This window comes from Musca domestica, unplaced genomic scaffold, assembly GCF_030504385.1.
Source record: "Musca domestica strain aabys unplaced genomic scaffold, Musca_domestica.polishedcontigs.V.1.1 1, whole genome shotgun sequence".
NCBI lineage: Eukaryota > Metazoa > Arthropoda > Insecta > Diptera > Muscidae > Musca > Musca domestica.
Genome location: NW_026712114.1, coordinates 26944683 through 26972658, shown reverse-complemented (window position 1 = coordinate 26972658; position 27976 = coordinate 26944683). Strand labels below are relative to the sequence as shown.

Sequence of the window (27976 nt, the reverse complement as noted above, 5' to 3'; positions counted from 1 at the left end):
GCGTGGATACCTCAAAGATTTTTTCAAGACTCTTTCAAGGCCCTTTTTTAACATTTTTCAAGATTTTTCCAAAGGGGAAAAAGTTATCATAATTCTGTATCTCCAAGAGGTCAATTAAAGTATCGGATAAAATGTCGTTTATAATCAGAGCATTCGCGTTTAATCAAACTGTTAAACAATCACTTGGCATTTTATTTTGGGCCATTGACGCATTACACTTCAGCACTTAACCTTTGATACATAAGTAATTTGTAGGAGTGTATGCATGAACATACATACATACGTCTGTATGTGTGTGCGTTTGTATTTTAAGTTTGTGTTATAAATAAATTGATTGATTTAAAATTGTTTTCTGCAAAGCCAATTTATATCTCTTACAGAAGAGTTGTGATGAAAGACACTTTATGGAAAAAATCTGCCTGCTGTTTTTTTTTAGCCGGCGCTTAAAAACGCCACTGGCCACTAAAGGATTTATCTGTTTGCTGGCACTTAACAGTACCAAAGCAATTTCCTTTTAGAGCACTATAGAGTGCTCGAATAAAAGACTTGTAGTTTTCTTTATGCCGACAGATCGGCAGATAAAACTTGATTAATTTTTATTACAAAAATGTCCTACATATATACATAAATAACGGGATTTTACTTATTTTCTATTATCTTATAAACTATTATCCTTAATTGTAAACAATAAAACAAATGCTAAATTACAGCTGATAAATTACAGCTGATCTATCATGTGATATTTTGGGATCTCTAGGTGCGCGTATCGATAACAGTCGATTACACTACAGAGTAAATAATAAATTGGTATGTGTGTATGTAGGTATTGCATTTGTATGTAATCAAAAGAAATCACGAATCAATCAAAGGGCGAAGGGTCAAAGGAAATTGAACTGAAAACTTCATAGCTCTCAGGGTTTTGTGAATGAATGAAATTGAAATACATATTTTGCAGAAAATGAGTTAGAAATTTTGCATTTATGGAAAAGAATACATTTTGAGTGAGTTACGTTTTGCAGAAATGGGCTGTAAAGAAACCACCCTTAGACCAGCGAGAGAGAGAGAGAGAGCCACACAAAATTTAAATGAATGAATGAATGTTTGATGCAAGGTAGCTCTGAGATTTATAGATTTGTTGCCCACCCAAACCATTGCGAAAAACAGGGTTTGAAGAAAATAATGGTGCCAAAGTGAGGGTATGGCTTAGGCTACATCATGGTAAAGCAACATCGCTGCTGGTGATGGTGGTGAGTCCTTTTTTGTGTGTTGAGTGCCTGTGTGTGTGTGCGCGCACCCCTCTCTGGTGGTGTTGTTAAATGCGAGCACACCATCGTTCTAAAGTGTGTTAGAGGAATTGTGGAAAACCATCCATTTTTTTTGCTTTGGACTAAAAGAATTTTTAACCAACCACCTTAGATTCAGTTGTGTTTCAAACACAAACAGACAAACACGTCACCCAGCCAACGCTCCGTGTTTCAAAACGCTCGAACCGATCGAATAGCAAATTTCATTTCGAAGGCAAAGAGAGGTTAAATTGTCAAAAAACAAATAGCGAAGTAGAAAAAAAAAAACAATTATTTTTTTATAGAACAAAAAATAAAATCGAAATCACACACATACCAAAAGAGTACTCAAAGAAATCACCAGCAGCAAGGATACATTCGTTGTCGTCGTCCTGGCAGAACTTTAGTTTTTTCTGGTTTTTTTTCTGCCAATGTGTTAATGTAAATGTGTCGTCGTCGTCGTTGTCCTCCAGTGCGAGTGTGTCTGTCTGTTTGTCCGTGGTGTTGTGTTGTATATTTTTTTATTCATCGTTAAGCGAGTAGACAGTAAACGTTTGTTAACGGTTGCGGACACACAACAAAGGATATGAACGATTTAAATGTAAAACGTTGATGATCGTGAAAGGACGTACTTTTTTTGCGGATGAATAGAAAATTTTCCAAATTTCACAAAAATCAAGTTGGAGAGAAGAAACCAAGCCATAAACCACAATAAAGGTTTACAATAACAACAACAATAAGATAATAATTTTAAAAATCAAGTGTTTTCTCAAAGAATATTAAAAACAATGAGAAAATTGTGAAAAAAATTTATGAAAAGTTAACAAGTGAAAAGAAAAACATTAAATTTTTTAGGAAATAATTTCAAATCCCTGAAACCAAAAATAAAAAAAAAATATAAACATGTCTTCCTCGGAACACGAAGTCGATATCAGTGTTGTCTCCAGCCCCGAACCCAGTCCCATGGGCTGTGGTGGCCAGGAGGGTCGTGACTCGCCACTAAGATCCTCATCTCCGGCCCGTTCACCGGGCGCCTCCACACCAAATTCCATGCACACACCCACCTCGGCAGCCGGTACACCTACCTCTTCCAGCCACAATTACCAGCCATCAGCCCACAGCCATCAGCAGCATTCACAACATCACAGCAGCCCCACCAGCTCCGCCGCCATGGCCACCGCAGTACCGCCAACAGTTCTCCACCATCATTTACAGCATCATCTGAACTCCCTGAATGCCGGTCATCATCCAGTCGCCTTACATCATGCCTTGCATGCCAGTTTTGGCCATCTAACACATCCGGCTCATCAGCATTTGTTGCAACAACATCCGGCCACGGTTACACCGACTGTCGTCTCACATTTTGCCGCCGCGGCTGCTGCCTCATCGGCAAACAATGTCAATGTTGGGGACCGTTTAAGTCCACCCTCGATGGCGGCCCATGGAGCCCCTAAATCGCCCGAATCGACCACAACAGAGGAATCACAAAACAATAACAACAACAATATTAAAATGCTTAACAACAATAATACAACAACAGCAAATGGTGATAATAGTGGCGGCAGTGATCAAGCCGGCGGAGCGGCGGCTAATGGAAAGGTTACATCGGGCAATGGTTTTACCAGCTTTTCAATTTCATCGATTTTGAGCCGCAATGAGCCGTCGAAAAAGAACGGTTCTAATTTAATAACACCCATACCTCAGTTACCGCCGGCCACCGTAGGTGCCGGTGGGCCACAGGATGCTGCCATGTTGTCAAGGTGAGTTGAAGGAAAATGTTTTGGTTTTTTTTTTTAAATTTCGCGAAGTGGAAAATAAGTATTTCCAAAAAGTGTCGAAGAAGTGTCAATAAAAAAATAGGCCCAAGAAATAAAATATTGGTTTAATCGATAAAGGATGTTTTTGGCTCAAAGTGCTGGCGAAAAGGGGGTATTTAAAAAGTGCTGATTTTTTTTAAATTGGATTCTTCTATTGTTTTTTTGCTCTCAGATATTGTCTTTTCTAATGCCATGTCTCAAGATGTCGGTCATTTTTGTTGCAAGAACCGCCCCAAATTCAATAAAAAATTTACAATTTTTCAAAATTTATATTTCATTTTTAATTTTAATTTTTGTGCATTTCTCCCAAGAAAAATGTAGGGTAGAGGGAAACAAAACGCTGTAGTCATTTTTACATTCGACTTTTTAGAGGTACGCCCATGGTATAATTTTCAGTTAGCTTAATTTCAAATATTAGAAATTATAAACATTTTTAATACTTTTGGAACACTTGCTATAAGAGGTATGGACTGAGGTTTTTTACATATCCTTGTAGAAGGACTTGAGTTTATGACATCTTATTTCCAAGGAGAAAATAAGGACTCGCCAATTTTTTTTAATCCGTCTAAAAAGATATGAAACGAAAAATTTTATAGAAGTTTTCAAAATATCGAACATTCAAAAATAAAAAAAAAAAAAATATTAGAATTTCCATTTAAAAGCATTTTTAATACATTTTGAGCATTTATCTATAATTTATTTCATTTCATATTTTTCATTTATAATTTAATTTTTTAATAATAAGTTCATTGGATTTTCGGGTATGTTATTTTAAAAGACTATCTGAGCAAAGTTCTTCAAAGCATATTCCGAACGTATCTTACGAATATATTTTGAATATGTTTTGTTAAACCTGAGATTTACTGTCTACCGGAATTTTGGTGTGTATTTGACTGCTATCTTTCAAGGGACTGTCAGATATATAGATACATGCATTTTTTAATATTTTAGGCGTTATTATAATTTTGTTTCGACATATTTTTGGATGACATACAAAAAAATTAAAAAAAAACGAGAATAGAAAAAATCAAATTTATATAGTTTTTAAGAACCATCAGAGGTAAATCGAAGAAAAATCTAGATATGTTAAAAATATGTTAAAAGAACTTGGCATAGTTATTAGTATAGTATAAGGGGCCATGATAGGAAAATCAAATGTTAAGAACATAACTTATAGGTTGCTTTGTATGTTTATTGAAGGACCTGAGATTTTTTCAAACTTTATTTGAAGGACTATTAGAGATTTACGTGAGGTTTTTTGGGGCTATTTTGTTGTGGGACTCGCAAAAATATATGTCTGAATTCTTCAATATTTTATTGATTAGACGTTTTTATAATTCTTTCTTATAACTTTTTTTCTTATAACTTGTGACTTTGTTGATAAGTATCCTTCAGTTTTTTCGACAAAAATCTGTTGAAATCACGATACAGCCCACATTATTTGACGTAGAGCGCCAAAATTTAGCAGAGCTATTTGTATTGTGTCTAGAATGGTTGGTATTGAAAATGAGATATATCGGTCCACGTTCTAGTATTGTCCCCATATAACGGTAACTCCCAATATTCGGTATTTTGATGGTTTTTGCCACATTTTTTCACTGATTTGTCTAAAAATTGGTAGTTGTAGATCATAATGGGTCCCAGTTCGTGTGGCAAAACATTGCATGTATGGGTCCACGTTTTGGTATAGCCCCCATATAACGGTACCTCCCAATATTCTGTATTTTAATTTTTTGCCACATTTTTTCACGGATTTGTCTAAAAATTGGTATTTGTTGGTCATAATGGGTTCCAGCTCCGGTGGCGAAACATTGCATGCATGGGTCCATGATTTGGTATAGCCCCCATATAAAGGTACATGCCAATATTCGGTATTTTGATTATTTGTGCCACATTTTTTTAACGGATTTGTCTAACAATTGGTATTTGTGGGCCATAATGGGTGGGTCATTTTTTTTTTTTTTTTAATTTTATTGAATGAAAACAAAAAATTCGGAGATAGCATCAAATTTTAGAATAAATTTAGATTTGTTCGAATTGGTCACCTTTGGCACGAATTATGACCTTCAACCGGCCAATGAAACTGTCACACGCTGCCTGAATGTTGCTCTGCGGTATTTTGGCCCAATTTTGGCGAAGCGCTTGCTTGAGGTGCCAACCTTGCTTTCCAAAATATTTAAATATTTTCATTTTAAATTTCAAATCTAGATTGAAGCTTATTCGGTTGGAAATTGTGGATCGAACATTTAAAATACGAAAAAGCAGAGCGGGACCGATGTATATCATTTCAATAATTTTTCTGGCTAGATTAGTTCTCGCTGTGTATTAGTACTAGGGTGGAATTTTTTTGGAAGGGTATCCCTCTTCACGTTTCATAAATTTGGGACCTGTAGGGTGTAAATCCTTGAAATAATCCTTTGAGTCTATTAAAAATTGTATTCTTTACCAAATCTATTTTTGTTTCAATCACGATAACATGAACGAAGTACAGGCCTGAAGATTCTTTAGCGGTCTGGTCAAGTTCAATATGTGTCCACGTAGCCCGTAGAATTGAAATTTTGGGTGCTTTGTGGGTTTATATAATTTATACAAAAAATTTTAGACATCCGTCTATGTGGAATATTTAGGCATTGTCCAGGTTTTGGCTACATTTCAAAACGAAATAAAACGAAAGATATTTTTAAATGTTCTCTGTGGTACAACATGATTTTAAGTATTTTAACATTTGGGAACACAGTTTCCGACGGAATTAATTATAATTTTCTATTTTAATTAATTGGTCCACATTTCGATTTAGCCTCATATGAAGCCTAGTTTTGGGAAAAAATTGTAAATTTTTATATTTACCCTAAATCATTTTATAGAGGGATTTCTTTAGCCATCTTGGCCGTAACATTGGATAAAGTCGGCTCCTTTAGATTTCTGAAATGTTTTTTGGATTTCGCAAAACGATTACTTTTTTCAAAACTTAGATTAGTGTGAGAAAGTTTTAATTCAGTATTTAAGAGGAAATTCAATTAACAGCATCAAGATCTGTGGAACCGATAAATTTCTACATTATTAACAAATAATTTACAAATTGCATTTCCATAAAACCTCAACGGCAATCAGCACAGTCCCCAAACACACGTTCCTCTGGCGTACGGCCGCTGAGATTTTTATCACACCTGCGTTTGCACTATTATATTAATTACATAATTTTTAAATTGAAAAAAAAAAAATGACCATTTGCTGCCAGGAAAGAAAACAGACAGAACGTTATCTAACAGGACTATCGGCCATTATTTGCTGCCAGCAGCGGACATGCATCCTTAAAACCTAAATATTTCAAATAACTAACCCCGAAAACTAAAAAGACAACCAAGCTAGATGTAGATAGACAGGCAGATCGACAGACAGGCAAACATACGTAAAAATGTTTATGAAAAATGAAATTTGAGAAGTTTTTTTGTTTTGAAAAAAAAATTGCATTTACTTTTAGAATATTGTCTAACTGCAGACATATTCCTACATATATTTAGTTTGGGTAAAGAGATTTAAACTAAAGCCAGTAATAAAATAGCAATAGACCAATACAGCAACAAAATGAAATACATTCATAGATATACATATGTATATGCAGTGATGACTGACTTAGGGGTAAATCTCCTTGATTTTGCACCCTGCAAAATAGGAGTTAAGGACTTATGGCCAACAGACATTTACAGAGATTTGCTTTTCGTTGTTGTTATTTTTGTTTGTTTGTTGTTCGTGGTGGTATTGTTGATAATCTCCGTGCCCACCACATGACGAACCAGCTACCAACCATATAACAAGGGAGGGAGTGTGAACGAGCTAGATTTCTGTGTGTTTGGGAGACTGTTATAAATTTGTCCATTTTTATTAACAGCGTCAAGGAAGATGGGATAAACAACAACAACAACAATGATTAAAAGCATTTAATTACAATCTAATTTCGCGCGCCACATAAACATATTTACACGGATTTCAAGCAAAAAAATAGAAAAGGGACGGCGCGAAATTGCATCGTGGCATGACATTATCCCATTTAGTACTCTTGACGATGATGGCAAACGTTTGCCTTTTGTATTAAAGCTCTTACGTGTTACATCAATGCTACATATTTATTCTGGGTGATGATTTGTAAAATGCTTGTGTGTGTGTGTGCGGAATATGAATGAAAACAACATAACGGCAAAATCCATGTTACATTTGAAAACGGGACAGAACATGGATGACAGACATGCCAACAGCTACGACCATATCGGGGAATAGGGAGAATCAGAAATATGTATATACAATTGTTATAATCTCATCTATCAAAAGGGATTAAATGCTTGCATACAAATGGTATGTATAGAAATGCATATGTTTGTAGGAATATGTAAGTTTGAAGAGAGAACCATATGTTCATACCAATCTACAGAAGCTGTTCACTCGTGGAACTGTTTTAAAAAATGTCGTTTTGGTGTTTTGGTGCATTTTTTTTTCTTATAGCGAAAAACGATTTTATGAAAATATTGAAGATAAAAAGAAGAGTACATAATTTGTGGGGTCTAAAATGAATATTTCGAGGTGTTACAAACGGAATGACAAACTTAATCTACCCTCCATACTAAGGTGGGGGGTATACAAATTCGGTGAATAATGTAGCTAATCTCATCAAAATACCGAATAAAGGGAGGTACTGTTGTATGGGGGCTATATGAAGACGTAGACCTACACAGACAATTTTCTGTCATAGGCTGTAGTATCCATTCGAACTTCAAATACCAAATTTGAAGCAATTCCGGGGAATAATGTCGCTTAAATCACCAAAATACCGAATATCAGGAGGTACCGTTATATGAGGGCTCTACGAAGACGTGAACCTACTCACACAACTTTCTGTCATAGGCTGTAGTATCTATTACGAACTTCAAATAACAAATTTGAAACGATTCTGGTGAATAATGCTGCTAAAATCATCAAAATACCGAATATAGGGAGGTACCGTTATATGGGGACTATACGAAAACGTGAACCTGCACAGACAATTTTCTGTCTTAAGCTCTAATATCCACTACGAACTTCAAATATCAAATTTGGAGTGAATAATGTCGCTTAAATCATCAAAATACCTGAAAAAGGGAAGTTGCATTATATGAGGGCTATGCCAAAACATGGGCCTACATGGCCCATTTTCAATACCAAAAGTCCTGCAGACATAATATACATTTGAGTAAAATTTTATCAACGTACTTAATTTTGTTCGGAAACTAGAGTGAGTTCCACAGACGGATAGACGAACAGATGGACGGACATTGCTAAATCGACATAGGATTTTATGCTGATCAACAATATATACACGTTGTGGGGCCTAAAATGTATATTTCGACGTGTTACAAACGGAATGACAAACTTAATATACCCTTCATACTATGGTGGAGGGTATAATAAATATTTTCTGTAATTGTTCACTAAAATGGAGGTACTTTACAGAAAAAAGGAACTTATCATCAGCTCACCTGTGGAAATATTAAATTACCATAAATCGAAACGAATTTAACAGCTGTTAAGTTAATATTTGTGAAACCAAAAAAAGGAGTTCACTTGAATGCCAATTCCCGGCAATTGAAGTGGGTGTCCTGGTTATTATTTATGCAATTAAATGCAAGCGATTGAGAAAGAACGAAAAAAACAGCAATTAACTTAACAGTGTTTCAGGTTTTCAATTAAAAAAAAAAATGTTTCAATAATTTGAAGCACATATTAGGTGTTTCATTGTATTTTGTCCAGCGACTATGTTTAACCTCTCCCCTTCCCCATAGAGCTGTTCAAATTTTAAAACTTAAGCACATTGTAGGTTGTTTTTGCTTGTTTTAATCAAGGATCAAATTACCTTTCATTCGAATATTGTTTGAAAACTCAATACCAAATTAAACTCGCTTAAATAGCTACACCCTACAGCCTTTTGTTAAATACGCTTTAAACCTACATCAACTTGGTTGGGTCGGTTAATAATGATCATTTTCATTTCATTAGCTCTGGCCCATCTGATAACCAGTCAAGCAGCAGCGTGCTCTGCTCATTGTGTGTTGACTGTTGTGAAGCCCCTGTGGTGGGTAGATAAGGATCTGGCAAGTGCTAAAGTGATGTACACTCCACTTCAGTCAGTCAGTCATTCAGCACAGTCATCATGAGCCGTACAGCACACACGCAGGCGCTCTCTTTTCTTGGCACACAAAAACACAACACAAAAGAAGCCATCAAGATAACAGCGGATCCTCCCGCGTTTGACTCGTGCCTATGTAATAAAATATATTAAGGCTTCCCTGTTGTTCGCATACTTCCCCCCAGAGGACATTTCAGTTTCTTTTGTTTTGTTTGACTTAAATTGGCGCTTTAGCTGACGTGTGCTTAACCCTCTGATATATTTATCATTTTGATATATCTACCAAAAAATAAATTTAGTTTTTTTTGGAAAACAAAACCACCACTTTGGAATAAAATACGGAAATTGAAATTGTTCATTTTTCAGAACTCTGGGGGAGGGTTTTGAATGAATATTAATGATTAAATTAATCGTGTAACAGTCAAGTCGTTGAGTAATCGTTTAATTATTTGAATACAACTTTCGTTTCTCTTTCTCCTATGAGTTGGCCAAAAAGGGAAAGTCATATTCAAATGCCGCTCATAAACAGGCACACACACACTCTCCCCTCGTTTCGTCCTTAATCTAAATGATTAATGTTGAAATTCTTCGTTTTTTTTCTGGGTTTGGTTAAAATATTTTTCATTTAAATGTTTAGTCGAGGAATTTTTCTGCTTAATTACGAATTATGATAATTTATACAAATGAAATGAAATTAACTGATTAGATCGGGAGGGAGAATTGGAGAAATGGGAATTATTTTGAAAATTAAAGACAGTTTTGAAGATCATGGCGGCATAAACACTTTTTTCTATAACAAACAAGGCTATAGTCGTGCGGGGTCGACCATGTGATACCCTACAACACTACAATATGTTAGAAGCCTCCTTATGTGAAAATCCATTGTGGAATATTTCGATTTTGAAATTATGTAAAATACAGTACTGCCCAGATATTACCCTTAGCTATTGGGAATTTTCCCAATATTTACACACTCCGTCCATGATCCATTTTACAGCTGAATATAATCCAACGGTCATCCAAAATGCAAGACTTCTAAATAAATATTATGTGATCGTCTCCAAAACAATAGGCTTCTATTCCATAAGCCCTCCTCCATGCAAAAATTTTGATTACAAATTAACATGGACAGACGGACGGACGGACATACATAGCTAGATTGACTCAGTTCGGCGTGATAGGAAGATCCATATATACTTTCCTATGTGGGAAACCAATATTTCGAGGTGTTACATAATTTTTGGCACAAACAAACTTATTATACCCCAACACACAGTGTTGTAGGGTATGAAAATTACCATATTTTCTAAAATAAAATCGAAAAATATCGGAGTTTTTTTGGGAGAACACCAAAGCTACATATTTAAACATTTAAGCCGATTTTTTGGAAATCTTAGTTTTAATTTATTCCCAATCGAATCTCGTAGATATTTATGATTTTTATTATCACAAAAATTTGAGTATTGGCCGTTTTTACTTAATTTATGTGTTGAAATCAGTCTGAGTCTCGCAAAGATGTAGAGGTTGAAAAGTAATTTTCAAAATTTATTCATAGAAATCATAAAATACATATCTGTACTCATAAGGGTGATGTTATATGGGTTCGAATTACAAAGGACAATAAAATTGTAATTCCCTTATTTGTTAATCTATTAAAGTAATCTCTATAAATAATCCCTCCATAATCCTCTTTTATATGTTTTGAAATTTTAAAATTAAAGCCGTGTTATTCTGCAATTTTATTAACACGTCATAATCCGTTTAATGTGCTCGAAAAAAAATAAAATAAATAATTTCATTAAATTAAATTAGCTACATAATAAGGTGATTATCCTTCATCATAAATCAAATCTTCCCCCAGGTCATCCTTAGGCATTTAAAGGGAAAAATTACCTTCATTTTTTTTTTTTTAAATACAAAAAATGGTCTTTGACAACATGTTATTGCCCTAAAACATTATGTACGGACAAGCAAAGGCCTGAGGAAAGGACTTTTGAAAAAGAAAAAATCGCAAAGAAAAATCAAAGACAAAAAATAAATAAATAAATAAAAAAGAAGAAAATCCGACTCGCAACTTGCCCCAACATGCCGGCTCGCTGAGCAAAAGCAAGGAAACCAAAAAAAAAAAAACACAGCTCCTTTTCCTTCTGTATGTAAAACAAGATAGAACCAAAGAAAAACAACAATAACAATGTCCCCAACAACCATCAAGCCAGCCAGTCATTGGATACCTTTGTTTATTTACCATTCTCCCAGCTTCTCCTTCCTTCCTCTCCTTAGCTTCTGTAAAGAAACCCCCTGGAAAGGAAATAAAATTACAGCAACCACATTTCCGCCACAAAATGACACTTTGAATGGCCAATCTTCAAATGGAGTGGCGTTTAGGTGATTTTGTTTTTTTTTTTTTTGGCCAAAGGAATGGCGTCAAAAATAAATGAAGTTAACTTGGTTAGGGTTAATGTTTTCCTTTGTTGATGTTGTTGTGTTTTTATTTTCCAGCCTTAGGCCTAATGTTAAAGTATTTATTACAATTTCGAAAATAAAATAAGTGTAGACAATTAGGTAAATGGTTTGGAGGACTAGAAAGGTTAGATTTTAGAGATGAGAAGATGACGTGATAATTAAAAACAATTTGTAGAAGTTATGTTTATTTTCTGGACCTGGTGCCAGTCCATGATTAATTTCCACGAATGATAAATTAGATATTTTGGGCAAATTTTGTAACAAATTAATTATTTTTTTTTAATGTAAGAAGCAAATTTGCTGTCACCTATTAATTTGAGCATAAATGGACATTTTTAAGTTGAAACAGAGGTGATTTTTTTATATAAAACAAGAAAAAAGAAGGTAAGTTCGGCCGGGCCGAACTTTTAATACCCTCCACCATATCGAAGGAAATAAAAAAAAAATTCAAAAAAAAAAAAAAATCCAAAAACTACCACTTAAATGAAAAGCGCTTTATAGGGACTATACAAAGACGTGGAAATGTATATGAAATTTTTTGTCATAGGCTGTAGTGGCCATTACGAACTTGAAATACGAAATTTGTTACAATAACGGTGAATAATGTCGCAAAAATCAAGAAAATACGGAGTATCGGGAGGTACCAAAGACTTTGACCTGCACAGACAATTTTCTGTCTTAGGTTGTAGTACCCATTAGGATCTTCCAGTAGGAAATCTGAAACAATTCCGGTGAATAATGTTGCTGAAATCATCAAAACACCGAACATCGGGAGGTATCGTTATATGGGGACTATACGAAGACTTGGACCTGTATACAAAAATTTTTGTCACAGGCTGTAGTACTCATATCGAAGTTCAAATACCAAATTTGAAACAATTCTGGTGAATAATGTTGCTAAAATCGTCAAAATACCGAATATCGGAAGGTACCGTTATATGGGGGCTATAGGAAGACTTGGACTTGTATACAAAAATTGTTGGCATAGGCTGTAGTACTCATTAGGATCGTCCAGTACGAAATTTGGAGCGATTCCGGTGAATAATGCTGCTAAAATCATCAAAATACCGAATATCGGGAGGTACCGTTATATGGGGGCTATGCAAGGACTTGGATCTGCATACAAAAAATGTTGTCATAGGCTGTAGTACTAATCACGAACTTCAAATACGAAATTTTAAATATTAACGGTAAATAATGTCACTAAAATCATGAAAATACCGAATATCGGGGGCTAAACGAAAACGTGGACCGACATGGCCCATTTACGAACTTAACCTGCCTACTGGTAAACTATGCATGTATGCAAAATTTTAGCCTTCTATCTCAATGCGTTCGAAAGAAAGCGTGATTACAACAGACAGACAGACAGACAGACGAGCAGACAGACAGACGGACGGACAGACATAGCTAGATCGTCTTAGAATTTTTTCGCTGATCCAGAATATATATGCTATACGAAGGGTCTATTATGAATATTTCGAGGAGTTACAAACGGAATGACACAGTTGGAAAACCCTTTATAGAATGGTGGAGGGTATAAAAAAATCAAAATTTATAGTGGAGTTTAAATATTTTCCTATAAAAAATTCGACCTCGGTATCTGCGGCTGGTGTTGGTTATCAAGTAGACGGCTCTGCCCAACTTCTGTCCCTTCCTTACCGCTTTCCAAATGCTAATTACCACCACACATTTAAGATATTACAAAAAATCAATAGGCTCAGTTGTCATTTGGCGAAGTGCCAATTTACGCATCAAGTCAATACATCAACCCCCTAATGGGGGTCCACACACTATCAGTCAACCATCAACCTCTAGCCAACACACTTGAGAAAACCACAAAGTAGCAATTTAGTTTCGTTATTTGTATTGTAAGTACCATCATACAAAATCATATTCTAAGCTCTCACTCACACACACGCACACATTCTCGCGCACTCACGCACGACCAGAGGGGGATCCACTCAACCATATGATTCCCATTGATGGCCGGCCATTATAATTATTTGCCAAAAGGGTTTGGGTTAATAACCCAACAAATTTGCATGGTTGGGAGCGCTATGCGTTTAATGTCGGCATAAGAGTTGTAATACGCCAGGCATTCGCAATTCATTTGCTTTCTAGTCTAAGCAGGGATTTCTTGGGACGTCTATACTTGAGGTAGCCGCTTGAAAAAATCAACATAGTAGCAGTAGCTTCTCAATGAATTCCAACCGCTATGTGATGCGGTTGATTGATTGCTTACGCAGTCTCACGTTGAGCATTTGTGTCCAGTTATGCGTGCCTGCGTGCCATAAAGCGGCAACAGAAAAAAATCTGCCAAGATAAGTGCACACACAAAACATTTTGAGTTCGATGATTCCCTTTCAACTCATTGTTCTGAAGTGTAACCAGAAGTAACAACCACAACAATACCACTTGGAAAAATGTGTACATTTCACAAATATGCCATCAAAAGACTTTGATGAGATTTATTTTTTGGTTTTTGTTTTTACATCACCTTGTAATGCCATGTAACAAGCCGTAAAGGTTAGAGTACTCCACAGTTTGGGTTCTACTTCCATCTTTCATTTGGTTGTGTGCGTGTGTGTATGTTCAACGCGGTGCTCATTTTTGCGATGTTTTTGTTTTTGTTTTATTTACAAATATTTTGAGAGGATTTATTTTTGCAAATCTCTTATGGAAATAATTATCATTGTTAGGGATTTATTGTGGAGTGGGGTGATAAGGATTAAATAATTATTTTGAATACCTAATGTTTAGGCTACGTTTATTCAGATTTTACATGAGAATGGATTCTATAAAAATATTAATTGCAACAGAGAGATTTATTTTCTCCAAACATGGAAAATTTTGTCATTTATGTGCTGGAAAATTTGGAAAAAATATATATCTCCGCCACATAAAGCTTTACTATAATGTTTAATTTACTATACACCAGAGCTTCTATTTGCAAGTCTTTTTGAAAACCATGAAAAGAGACTAGTTTGTGTTTTTAATATTTTCCCCAAAGATATTTTCGCACTGAATTTTTAGTGTTTGAATATTTTAGTATTTTTATTTTTTTGGAGTATCTCCCCATTAACCAACCAAGTCTGGGCTTGAGTGTACTTGTCATACTCTTTATACTACCTTTAATTTCCTAAATATTGGAACCTCCAATTGAAATATTAAATACAAATAGTATTTGAAAAGTAATACCACTAATTCTATTGATTGAGAAGCCTTTAGCCTGATCATCATTGCCCAAATGAAAGCGTGGGACAAGTATCCTGAATCCCCTTTTTGAAGGGATAATGTGTATAAAATGTTCCTAATTCCGTATCGTTTATCTAAGATTAACTGCTGACTCTCTGAGAAGAATGGTGTGTGTGTTGTATACTTTCAGGGCCAGATGGTTGTGACTCTGAGAAAAATTGTGTGTATGATGCATACTTTTAGGCACTAAATTGTTGTGGCATGTTTAACAGAAATCAATCAAATTTTTTTGGGGATTGCTATGTTATTGAAGAAATATCCGATATCAAGAGATAGACTTTAACATTTTGAATTAGGGTCACATTTGGTGGGAACGTGATGAGAAATCATCAAAATGTAACTAATTTCATATTATCTGATGTCCATGTATGGTGCATACTTTTAGGCGTCATATATAACAGCAGCCAATAAAAGGCCTGTTTTTTTTGCTATGAGGATAGATTGATAAAAAAGTGATGTGCCTCAGAGAATTTTGAATTTTTACGTTAGGATCACATTCTCTGTATAAAGAAAAAATAATAATAAGAAATTTCAAAATTTTGCTCAATTTATAGGGTTCTGTATGGGTACATACACCACATTCTGTTAAATTATGGTGCATATTTTTAGGCTTTACACGAAATTCTGTGTATGCATGGTGCATATTTTTGGGCTTCAACAATTTTTGGAATTTTCAATGGAATTTGATAAAATTTTTGTTTTTTGTTGTAAAGATATGTATTTTTATACCCTACAACACTATGTGTTGGGGGTATCAAAAATTTGATTGGGCCAACAATTATGTAACACCTCGAAATATTCGTTTACCACATAGGAAAGTGAATATGGGTCTTCCTATCTCGCCGAGCTGAGTCGATCTAGCTATGTATGTCCGTCCTTTTGTCTATGTTAATTTGTAATCACTCTATAGGTTGCAATTATGGTCCGATCTTCACAAAATTTAGAATCGAGGTAGGGCTAGGGCCAGAAGAGAAGCTTATTACTTTTGGAGATGAACGCATAATATTTAGGGGTTGAAGTGGGACAAAAACACCAATCGAAGTGAAAGTTAGTATGGGGCTAGAGCTTAGGGCTGGGCAGAACTCTTCCAATTTTTATGGTCATCGTGTAATATTTAATGGGTGAAATAGACCTTAACAATTGTGTTATATAAAAGTCAAATTTTCCATCAAACAGCGAACGACGAAATCACAAATAGACGAACAGGTCCGTTGCATAGATGCCGATAGTAAATATATCGGATATATATAGCAAAATATACACCATTTATATATACAAAGGAAGGGGATGTTACCTAGAATGTTTATATCTAAAGAATGGCTGGACCGTTTTTTAAAAATTTTGTCAATTCAAAATGCCCTCTTGGAAAAAAATACATTTGACATTTTTTTATTTTTTCATGTTTTTTATCGCATGCGATTTTTTCAATTTGACTCATAATGTTGAATTGTATATTTTGTAATATTTGTTCAATTTACAAGTCAGGTTGGGGTTATTATATACAGATTGCAATTAGCGTCCGATCCTCACGAAAATTTCCCCAAGGATAGGTTTAGGCTCATTTTGTCAATGCGTTTTCAAGGATTTCCGCATTATATTTAGAGGTTAAAATGGAACAACAACTAAAAATGTTCCTCGCATGAAGTTAGAGTTTAGGACAGCGGATAGAATGGACCACTACTTTTATGTGAAAAATACCAACATTACTTACAGGCGATATCCGAAATACACAAATTTGGAGATACAGAGGGGTATCTTGCTTTTGGATATGATTGCAAAATATTTAGGGGTTGAAATGAACAAAAAAACAGAAGAAAATTCCTGATCACACAATTGAAGCCAAACGACACGCCTGTGAAGAGAGTTAAGGACAGGGGAAGAATTCTAGCATTTTGGATGACCATTGGATTATATTTAGCTGTAAAATGGACCAAAACAAGTAACAGCACGAGGAAGTGCGTAAATATTGAGCAAATGTCCCTGGTCAAAATGCTAAGGGTAATATCTGGGCAGTGCTCCGTGACATAATTTCAAAAGCGAAATCTTCCAAAATGGGTTTGGACATAGGGGGGCTTCTAACATATTATAGTGTTGTAGGGTAGCACATGGTCGGCCCCGAATTTAATACATTTTTCTATTTAGTTTAAATTCTGGTGCAATAATTCCTGTATTAAATTACAAATATCTATTTAAAATAATATTTGTACCAAATAGAAACTCTTATAGTATTTTGCCATATTTGGATCTTACCAAAGCTTATGTATGTATGTATATTTTCATATGTAAATACCTTTCAAATGTAATGGCATCTTTATTGTAAACACCAAAACCATTTTGTCAATGTGTCACAGAGAAAAAATACCGTTTTGTTTTCCCATTAGGAAATCTGCGAAAAAGAAAAAAAAAACATAAGCGGTTTTAACAACAAGCCTCCCACCTCCACCCCCTCACTATTAGTATACAATTTTAAGGTTTTACATTTTTTCTCTTGGCTTCCTTGCATACTTAAAATAATATTTCATCTTTGGTTTAGTTTTTCCATTCGGAAACCAATTTTGCTGCTAATTGATTCTTAACCAAAAAAGCTTAACAGTAATTTAAGTGAAGACAGAAATAGATATGTTTTTGCGCTACAATATTTGCCTAAGTTGTGACATATGGGCGGGCGATGGAAAAATATGCAATAAGAAGCAAAAAGAAAAAAAGAAACCTTACAAGAAAACAAACAAAACGAACGCTTTGCAATGAGACGAGAACAAGAAAACTAAAACATGAAATATAGCTGCCATGATTTAATTTGAAAATAATCTGGTTGCAATTGATTGATTGTCTGGTGGCATTGTTTATTTAATAAAGAAATTATTGATTTTCTATTTATTGTTCGTTAGTTTTTTTATTCTATCAACACAATGGAATTAAAGATTTAAATTATCGATGTATAAACAACCATAAACAGACCATGACCATGGTAATTGCCAGACAAAACAGGTCAGATTGAAGGTGTTAATGTCAGTGCAAGAGAATGACCAAAAGCAAAACTTAATATAAATGTTTAAAAATGCCAAAGTGGGGGTGGGGAGGGGAGGGGAAGGGCAGACAAAGTTGAAAAGAAGGTATGGATGGTGAGGGAGGGTGCGAAGGGTCTGTAATGAAATAACTAGAAATCACAGTCACTTGAGCACTTAGGTCAGTTTACAAATACTTATTTGCATTTCTCCTCGACAAAACGAAAAAAAAAGAACGAAAGGTATAGTTTTGCTGTCTCCGTTTTTGTGGCCAGAAAAAAAGGTTAATGAACACTACTAGTCTAGAATTCTAAGTTGTTTATATTCCGACTAGCCCTGGCGGTGCAAAAGAATTGATGGGAAAAGGAAAAAGTGCAAAAAAAAAAAAGAAATATAAAACATGTGTGAAAGCTATGATTATTTTTTTTTTTTTGGTTAAGGCATTGTGGAATTTGAAACGTTTAAAATTTGTCGCCACAAAAATGGAAATGGGTTTAAAAGAGGGAAAAGTTTGTGGGAAAGAGGGTTTTTATGGCTACATTTCAGAGAACCTCTAAAAATTTGCGGGTTTGGGAAATGATTTTTAAAAATAGGTTTCAGTTTCACTTGGCAAAGAGCTTATGTGTTTACATATTAATGTTGGTCTCAAATCCCTGCAGGTTAGCTAAGATTATGTTAAGCTGAAATGCTGACCGAGTCATTGCTAGCGTACAAAGGCCAAAGACAAGTTCATAATGTTAGGATACGTTTACATTGAAGCATTTATCATGAAAATGATTATTTATTTCCCAAACTTTACATTAGATCAGTCAAAATAATTGAAAATTCTTCTTGCATGAAATTATATCCAGATTTCAACTGTTTTTAAAACGAAATGTCCCGAGAAAGTAAGCTTAAATTTCGATTGCGGTTCATACTTTCAGGGGCTGAAAGGTTACATTCTTAATTCAATATGACTGCTTTATTGAATATATTTTTCATTGCAATCGTAGTAGTGGTCAGAATCTAGGGATTTAAATTCGATTGGAAAAATGAAAAAGAAAAAGAAATTGATGTCCTTTTTCGACTTGAGTCATTAACTCGTGCAATAATTGTGAAACAATCATCCGATTTGAAGTTCGTGTATGATGCATTTTTTACGGCGCCAAAGGCTGGACAGTTCAAAACTTAGTTAAATATCTGATCGACAACTAAAAAAGTCCAGATCCAATGAATTTTGCCTCATGGCTAAATTCGGTCGATAAACCACCTTCAAATCTCAAATATATGCACTAACAGTGATTCTACAGGGTGAGATGAAAAAAACTGCTACCAATTTCAGACTGCTATCATTTCTAAACCACTCGTCCGACAACTGTTAAAATTATTCCAGTGACAGTTCACTATATATATACTATATTGTTTACAAGCGTATAAAAGTATTTTGGTGAGAATTTTCGAGAAAAAAAGTTACTCGAGATGAAATTCAAGCGTGATAGTGTGATTTCTGTATATTTGGCTGGAAAACCGCAAGTGGCTATCGTTAGAGCCCTCCAGCATTTAAATGTGAAACAATCTTTTGTGTCTCGTACCATCGCTCGTTACCGTGATACTGGTAGCGTAGCCCGACGTCAAGGAAGTGGACGGAAGAAAACAGCAACATCAGCAGAAATGGTTCGAAAAGTAAAGAAGCGACTTGATCGAGAAACACGCGTCGTAGTGGCCGAAAAATGGCTCGTAAGCAGAACATATCGCAATAGCCCATACGGCAAATATTGAAACATGAGCTCGGGGTGAAGCCATTGAAATTTCAAAAATTGCAAGAACTTACACCGCAACGGAAAGAAATTAGACTAAAAGAGTTGCTTCGCTTGACCGAAAGTGGTGAAATGCCACTTCTCCGATGAGAAACCATCGATGTCCTGCAGTTTGTGAACAAACAAAATTATCGTGCTTACTTGGTAAAGAGGTCAGCTGAAATGTCCACCTTCGATGGCCACCAGAATTCAAGCGCCGGCCATGGTGATGGTGTGGGCCGCCATAACAGCCGATGGTCGCTCTCCGTTTGTATTAATCGACCGTGGCATCAGAATAAATGTCGAATATTATCGCGCAGATATTCTGAAGGCTGTATTAAAGCCTTGGGCACGTAAACATTTTGGCCGCAGACATTCCAACGCCCCACCTAAGAATGGTTACAAAATGAAGTTCCTTGCTTCATTTCCAGCGCACAATAGCCACGAAATTTTCCGAATACCAATCCGTTGGACTATTGTGTCTGGAGCATTTTGGAAAGCAAGGTTGGCACTAAAAAATACCGAAGTGTCGATCACCTCAAGCAAGCGCTTCGCCGGGAATGGACCAAAATACCACAAAGCAACATTCGGGCAGCGTGTGACGGTTTCATTGGCCGTTTGAAGGCCATAATTCGTGCCAAAGGTGACCAATTCGAACAAATCTAAACTTATTCTAAAATTAGATGCTATTTCCGACATTCTTTCATTCAATAAAGGTTAAAAAAATGTAAATTATGGCGGTTGATTTTGTTGCAGTTTTTTTATATCACCCTGTACACATTTTCATATATCAACCCTAATTCACTAGCTTAATTCCTATACAATATGTCGAGATTTAAACTGCTCTTTAGTACTTAAAATTCAAATTTCCAAACAAAATAACCTTTGGTGCATAGATTCTTGACCCTTAATCCAAATTGCATACCATTCCCAATGTTGTCCATATATCCATACAAATACATGCTTTAAAATGGACGCAGGGTTCACTAACTGGAACTTATGAACCAATATACATATAGTATACATAAAAATCGTTGGTATTGAAGTCACCTTTCATATGGAGTTTGAATAAACAAAATCGGTTGTTCCATTCTGGAGAACACCAATTACTAACACAATGCGACTTTTTATGTATTTATTTTTTTATGGTAGAAAAATAAAAAATTGCAACCGGTTTGAAAAAAAAAAAAAAATCTTGGAAAAAATCCATTTACATCAGGGTTTTCATTCATATAATCTTTAAAAATTAAAATTCAGATTTGACTTTCACGTCCACATTACAGATCAGCTAGTGTAGCGAAATTGTTCAAAAGAGGATCCTCAATGACGATTTTTTTTAATCAAATAGAGAACGAACAGCCAATTTATAGTGACATTGGGGTTTACGGCAATTAAATATCTTAAATGATTCTTTTACGATGGTTGTGCATTACTAAGTGTGATATTCACAATTGAAAAAAAAATACAATGTAAATTTTGATATGACGATGAACTTATAAAATATATTTTCAAAACCCCATCTCATAAAAGGAATTAAGCAATTATTTTATTTACATATATTACCTCTCGAATCCTCTATGTCTTTAAAAATCGAAAATATGTAAATATTATATCGCAAAAATTAATTATATTGTTTATAAACTTAAAACAGAGCCCTCAGGACTTGCAATAGTTTGACATTCTTTTGTTGCTAATTTTCAACAAAATTTCAATTTTTTTACAAAACAACACAATTGAAGGCCATTTACCACCACCATTCCACTGGACTCAATTTGTGTGTTAATCTTCCAAAACATAAAAACTTATTTACAGACATTTTGTCTGTAGATAAAAATCTCATCTTCCCCTACCCATTTCTGCTCCCAATTATCTAATAGCAAGTGGAAGAAGAAGAAAAACATCAGAGGAAAAACTTTGACCTCGAATCAAAATTACCTGTCTGTGTGTTGTGTGTATGCGTGAGTGTGTGATTATATCAGGGAAAAAGTAAAACGATGCCTATTAAATGGATTCCCTTCCCCACTTCCCATAGCTTCAAATCTTTATTTTCCACCCTCACAGAAAATCTAACCTGTTTGTTGTACCCTCAACTTAATCATCCATTAAACATCTTAATATTTAACTTTGTTCATGACTACCATCATTCGAGTAGAGTGGCTAAATATTGTAGTGGGGGGTTGGTTGAATAGATGGGAGGTAAGGGGAGATCGAAATAAAAGAAGGAAAATCACTTAAGTGCTTTATTAAGTCAAGTAGAAAAAAGAAAAGGTTTTTTTTCTTTTTTTTTTCTTCTTTTGCTTCGATTTCGTTCCTCTAAACGGATGTAAGTTAACGAAAATTGGGAATTAAGAAATGTATGTGCGATGAGTGTGTGTGTGGTTGGGGAAGTATCCAGGACTACGAAAAAGCAAGAAGCAACCCTTAAAATCTTGAACTTCAAATAAAACCAAATTGAAAAAATAAACCAAGAAGAATCATAACAACATAACAAAAGATTTACCTGTTGTGAAAACTTAAGAAGAATAATGTTCTGGGGTTTTCAATCCTTCACATACGTGGATGGGCAGACACACACACAGACACCAACGAACACAATCCTGCAAAAAAACGGAAGAAAATAGAAATATGAAGATGTGTATTTACAGATTTACAAAAACAACAATGTATAGAGATACAATATGTATATAGTCATGTTATATATATCCTATAATAAACACACACACACACATATGTAGACATATTCTTATTGTATTGAAATTTATTTATTGTTCCACCAGAGGGGGGTTGTTTTCTAATGGGGTGGCACATATATCCCAATTAGTCCTGTCGTTGTGTCTATTTGTGTAGCATTGTTATTAAAATGTGTGTAAATCTCTTAAATATTTAACAGCTGTTGCAAATCTTTCTTATTATCATTTTTGCCAAAAGGGAAAATATTGAATTACCCTTTTGTCGACATGCAATAATCAACAATTTCCCTCAGCCTTTTCATTAGAATTTTCTTATTTTTGTTATTTTCATTCCAAACATACATTCTTTATTGATTTGCGGATTTTTTTCCTATTTCTTTACAGATTGGGTTTCATATCCCAGTGGGGAGCATTGGCCGGCCGCTATGCTGCCCTGTGTCCACCCGGTTGGCCCTGGGCACCACAACGCATGCCTTTTCACAGTCCCACACATGGTAAGTACTTGTTATTATATAATTTTGTTTTTATTACATTATTTTAAAAATATATGTGGAGTAATAAAATGTGGCGGATTTTGTGCCAGAATTTATTCTGATGCCGGCGCTTGAGTTCTGGTGGTCAACCGAAGGAGCACATTTTCAAAAGACCTCATTGGCAAGTAAACACGATCATTTTGTTTGTTTACAAACTGCTGGACAACAAATGTTTTCTCATCGGAGAAAACCAAACTCGGCAGAACACCACTTTTGGCCAAGCGAAGCAACTCTTTAGCTCTTTTAAGTCTATTTTCTTTCTGTTGCGGTGTAAATTCTTGCATTTTTTGGAATTTCAATGGCTTTACACCGAGCTCATTTTTCAATGGAATATTGCGATATGTTCAGCTCACGAGCCATTTTTCGGCCACTACGACGCAGGTTCCCACTAAGTCGCTTCTTTACTTTACGAACCATTTCTGCTTATGTTGCTGTTTTCTTCCGTCCACTTCCTTGACGTCGGGCTACGCTACCAAAAACAACCACAAAAGATTTATTCACATTTAAATGCTGGAGTGCTCTAACGATAGCCACTAGTGGTTTTCCAGCCAAATTCAAAGAAAGCGCAGTATTACGCTTGAATTCCATCACGAATAACTTTTTTTTCTGGGAAATTCTCTCCAAAATGCTGTTGTACGCTTGTAAACGATATAATGAGCTGTCATTGGAATAATTTTAACAGCCGTCGGACGAGTGGCTTAGAAATGACAGCGGTCTAAAGATGGTTGAAGTTTTTTTCATCTCACCTGTATTGGGGAAGTCTTCTATCATTGTGGCCATGAAGATGATGTAGTAATGAATATGTTGTTCACTGAGGACTTCTGAAAGCTCTTCTATCAGTAAATGTTGTATTAGGGATATGCTATACATAGAAGATACTTATAAGTCTTCTGTTCACCGAATGGTTTTCGAAAGCTTTCTGGATGAGCCTTTAAAGGTTAAAAGGAGTTCCATCGAAGACGTTTTATACTCATATAAGACCCGTAGAAAGACTATATAAGACCCACAAGGACTCTGTTGTCCATATAAGACCTTTAAGAAGTCTTCTGATCATCGAAGACCCTAAGAACGTCTTTTGCCTATTCATGACTTTTCGAATGGTTTGACGAAGAATGGTTGACGACATTTAGACTATCTTTTAACCTTACACGTCCTTCAAGATGTATTCTGTGCAAAGAAGCTTAAGGATCTATAGAAAGTCGTCTAAACGTAGAAAACCTTTTGAAGATCTTTTATCCGTGGAAGGCCTTTCGAACATCTACTCTCAATAGATGACCTAAAATTCCTAAAAGTTCGTTAAGAAATCATCTGCACAAATGAGAAAATTTAAATAACCTCTTCTATCGAAGAACTTTAGAAGGCCTTCTATCCACAGAAGCCTTTTAAACGGACGTTTCATCAAAGGAAGGTCCTTAAATATTTTTAATCCAATGTAGAGTTCGGGATTATCCTTATGCTACCTAATCGCCGAAGAGCTGAAAACTATTTTGACTAGCATTTAGAGGTCAAATGGCAAAAACGTAAAGTCGGGGGAGAATAACACTAATAACTCACAGGAGAATAACACCAAATTGTGTATGGACAGTTTCAAAAAGAGTAGCGGAGTCGAGGTAGCTTTTCAGCAGATTGAACAGACATATGTATTTTCGGAAACTACCCTTAAATCTGCAAAATTATATCATATGTTCAGTGGACCGCAGGGACTAGGAGGTGTGGGGGTAACTAAACTGGTGAGATTCAAAATTTCCTAAAATCTCAAAACCAAATCGACTTTTCATAATCGATTTTCGATTTTTTGGGTTATAGAGCCTTTAACATTCATTTGAGTTTCCTTCCCTCACAAAGTCGATTATATCATCTTTTGGTCGAACAACATATCAAAAAATCTGAAATCGAAAGCAACTTTGCTTTGAGTGGTCAAAATTGAAAATCGATGGAAAAAATCGAAAGATCAAACAGCTTACTTATTGTTTAATACGAATTCCTGTTTTCAACAAAGAATCCCTACGAGGCACTGGGTACCGCACCTCTTCAGAAATTGTTACTTTTGTGACTGTTTTGTTAATTTTTAATCAATAAACAATGTTTTAAGTTTTAGTTGGGATCAAAGCCTCTTCCTACGTTGAAATGATTTTGAAATGTTCTCTGAGTACGTCTCTGCAGTATCGGTTAATTCCAGCAATGCTTATATCTGAGGGTTACGTTAGATCTTAGAGAAATCTACGGATTTGTCTTTGAGGGTTTAATTTCCAACTCTCCTTTTTGGTTGGGCTTCCAAACTACAATCTATTTTTCACTGGCAGCCCATATAAGACATCTTCATTACATTTTCGAAATTCATTCTCATTTTTCTTCTTTCGAAATACCCTAACACGCAATGCAATTTAAGTTTTAATTTTATTTTGTTTCAATTCAATTGATTCTTAATCTATTTCTCATGTTGTTGTTGTTGTTATTTGTTCTCTACTTTGTCATAACATTTTCCTCATTCTTAAGGAATTGTTTTTATTCGTTTTTTTTTTTCGAACAATTCAGCAAATTCCTAGGGTATTAAAACATTCTGTCACATATTTGTCATCCATGGAATTTATCTTAACGGCTTTTACAATGTAAACGAGGTATGGAATGCCATGCAATTGAAGTGGGCATTTTAAAGGGGGCGTAGGTGTAGGTGTGAGTATGAGTATATGTGTGTGTGAATTGGGTGGTGTTGCGATATTTGCTTAAGGCCAATTTACATGATCAAATTCAATTGCAATTTAGTTAGCGACTTAATGCAAAAGGCCAATTAAATAGGCTTAAATACATACATACAAACAAGCACAACACACACACATGAAGATGCACACATACAATTACAGTGAGAGTAGCTTTACTCCTGTAAAACCCAATTGCATTTAGTTACACAAATGCATTTGGCAAACATTTTCCAGGTGATAAACGATAAGTGGGTGTTTGAGGGGCAAAAGGGGAGGGAATGTGGAGAGGTAAGGGGGTTCCGTTGAGCCTCTTACACTGCATTGGAATTCCGTGTGTTGTAGCATGGCGTTATTTAAACCGTTTTTGATATTTAATACCTTTAATGAAACTATTTGTACAAATTGTTTTAGCCATTTTAATTGAAAACTACTGGGCATCGTGGAGGGGGGGGGGGGGGCCGGAAAGGGAAATGGTCTACCTGGCCATTTACTTGGCGTGGAAATTGCATGCATGTTTGAGAATTGAATTACCGCTTAGCTACATATTTGGAAATTGGCGATTAACGCTGTTACAAATTCAAAGAATGTTAGAAATTTCTTAGAGGAATTCTTTAAGAAAAGAAAAGTTTTGTTTTCTTATTCCATACCAAAGAAATTCCTCCAACACTTAATGGAAACCATAGAAAATACAAAGAAATTCCTTTGGCAGACTAGCTCAAGATTACATGGAGAAAAGCACATAAGTGAAAATCCCATCAAGGTCTAAACGAAATGTAAAGTTTTTCTTTGAGAACACATTTTCGTTTTCATTTGCTTTGCAAGCAACCCAAAAAAGTCAAGTGTTTGTCTTGTGATTTAAGCCAAATGTTTTAACTGACAGATAATAGGTCCTTTGTGTCGTTGGTGGTTGGCCACCAAACAGATTTGAAGTTAAACGCCATTTTTAAAAATAGATAGCAATTATTATGGTTAGTTATATGTTTGTTACAACAAATCGTGGCATATACATAAACCCCCATAAGGGGGAGAGGGGTGGGGGCCCATAACAGCAAATAAAAACTCTCTTACTCAGCAGCATAGCAAGGGAGTATGCGCCGGAGAAAATTTCCATTGTTGCTCTCCATAGAAAAAATTGATTTCCTTTTTCTCTCTCTCTCTCTGACATTCTTTTGGACTCTCTGAGACATTTGCCATAATTTCTCTGATTTGATTATTATTCTAAATATATTAACATTTTCTCTCTTTCTTTTTTATAACTATTTGCAGATAGCTCTTCCACCAATACCACTGAAAATCACTCCTCACCACCCTCACCACAAATGAATGGCTCCCTGGCCAACAGCAGCAGCAACAACAACGGCAGTGGCAACAACAACAACAATGGCAACAAATCACCCTCACCCTATTCTCAGCACAACTCACACCACCACAATCATCATCTCTCTCAACCCCATCAAGGCACAACACCCACAAGCTCCAGTGGTGGTGTTGGTGCCAATGGCAGCTTACTTCTCTCTCATCATCATTCCTCCCACTCCAATTCCAGTTATCTACTGCCAACCAGCTCCAATGAATCCGATGATGAGGGTGAGGAAATCATCGAAGAGGATGATGGCACCGATGGCCCCTCGGATGGTTCCTCGCCCCAAGGTGACTCAAATCAAAATAAACGTAAAAAGAAGACACGTACGGTCTTTTCAAGGGCCCAGGTCTTCCAGCTGGAATCCACATTTGATTTGAAACGTTATCTCAGCTCATCGGAACGGGCCGGTTTGGCTGCCTCGCTACGTCTGACCGAGACTCAGGTGAAAATTTGGTTTCAAAATCGCCGCAACAAATGGAAGAGACAATTGGCTGCAGAGCTGGAGGCTGCCAACATGGCCAATATGGCCCATGCTGCCCAACGTTTGGTGAGAGTGCCAGTCCTGTATCATGATGGCACCACATCCGGTTTTGTTCCCCCACCACCTCCACACCATCCCCATGCCATGCAATACTATGCCGCAGCGGCAGCACGCAACAACAGCCCACCCCGGCCACCATTGTCATCCCTGGTATAGGGGGTGGGGTGTTTAACTGCGGCCGCAGTTGCGGCTGCAGCTGCCAATAACCCCTCAACATCGTCTGCAAACAGCCAGTGTGGTGGTAGGCCCACAACGCCCAGTACCCCACCAACATCCCAGCATCACACATCCTCTCTGCATGGTCACCACTCTCATCTGCAGCAGCAGCAACATCATCATCACAATCAGCATTTGCAGCATTTAATGCGTGTAACATCGTCACCCTACACACTGGC

At 35.8% G+C, this 27976-nt stretch overlaps 1 protein-coding gene across 1 annotated transcript; it reads left to right on the top strand.

The window, feature by feature from the left end:
* Positions 1–1399: 1399 nt before the first annotated feature.
* Positions 1400–27976, top strand: LOC101888211 (homeobox protein Hmx). The gene is made up of 3 exons (XM_059121223.1): positions 1400–3043; positions 22830–22939; positions 26944–27976. The coding sequence occupies exons 1-3, from the start codon at positions 2187–2189 to the stop codon at positions 27735–27737; spliced, it is 1761 nt and encodes a 586-aa protein (XP_058977206.1). The 5' UTR covers positions 1400–2186; the 3' UTR covers positions 27738–27976.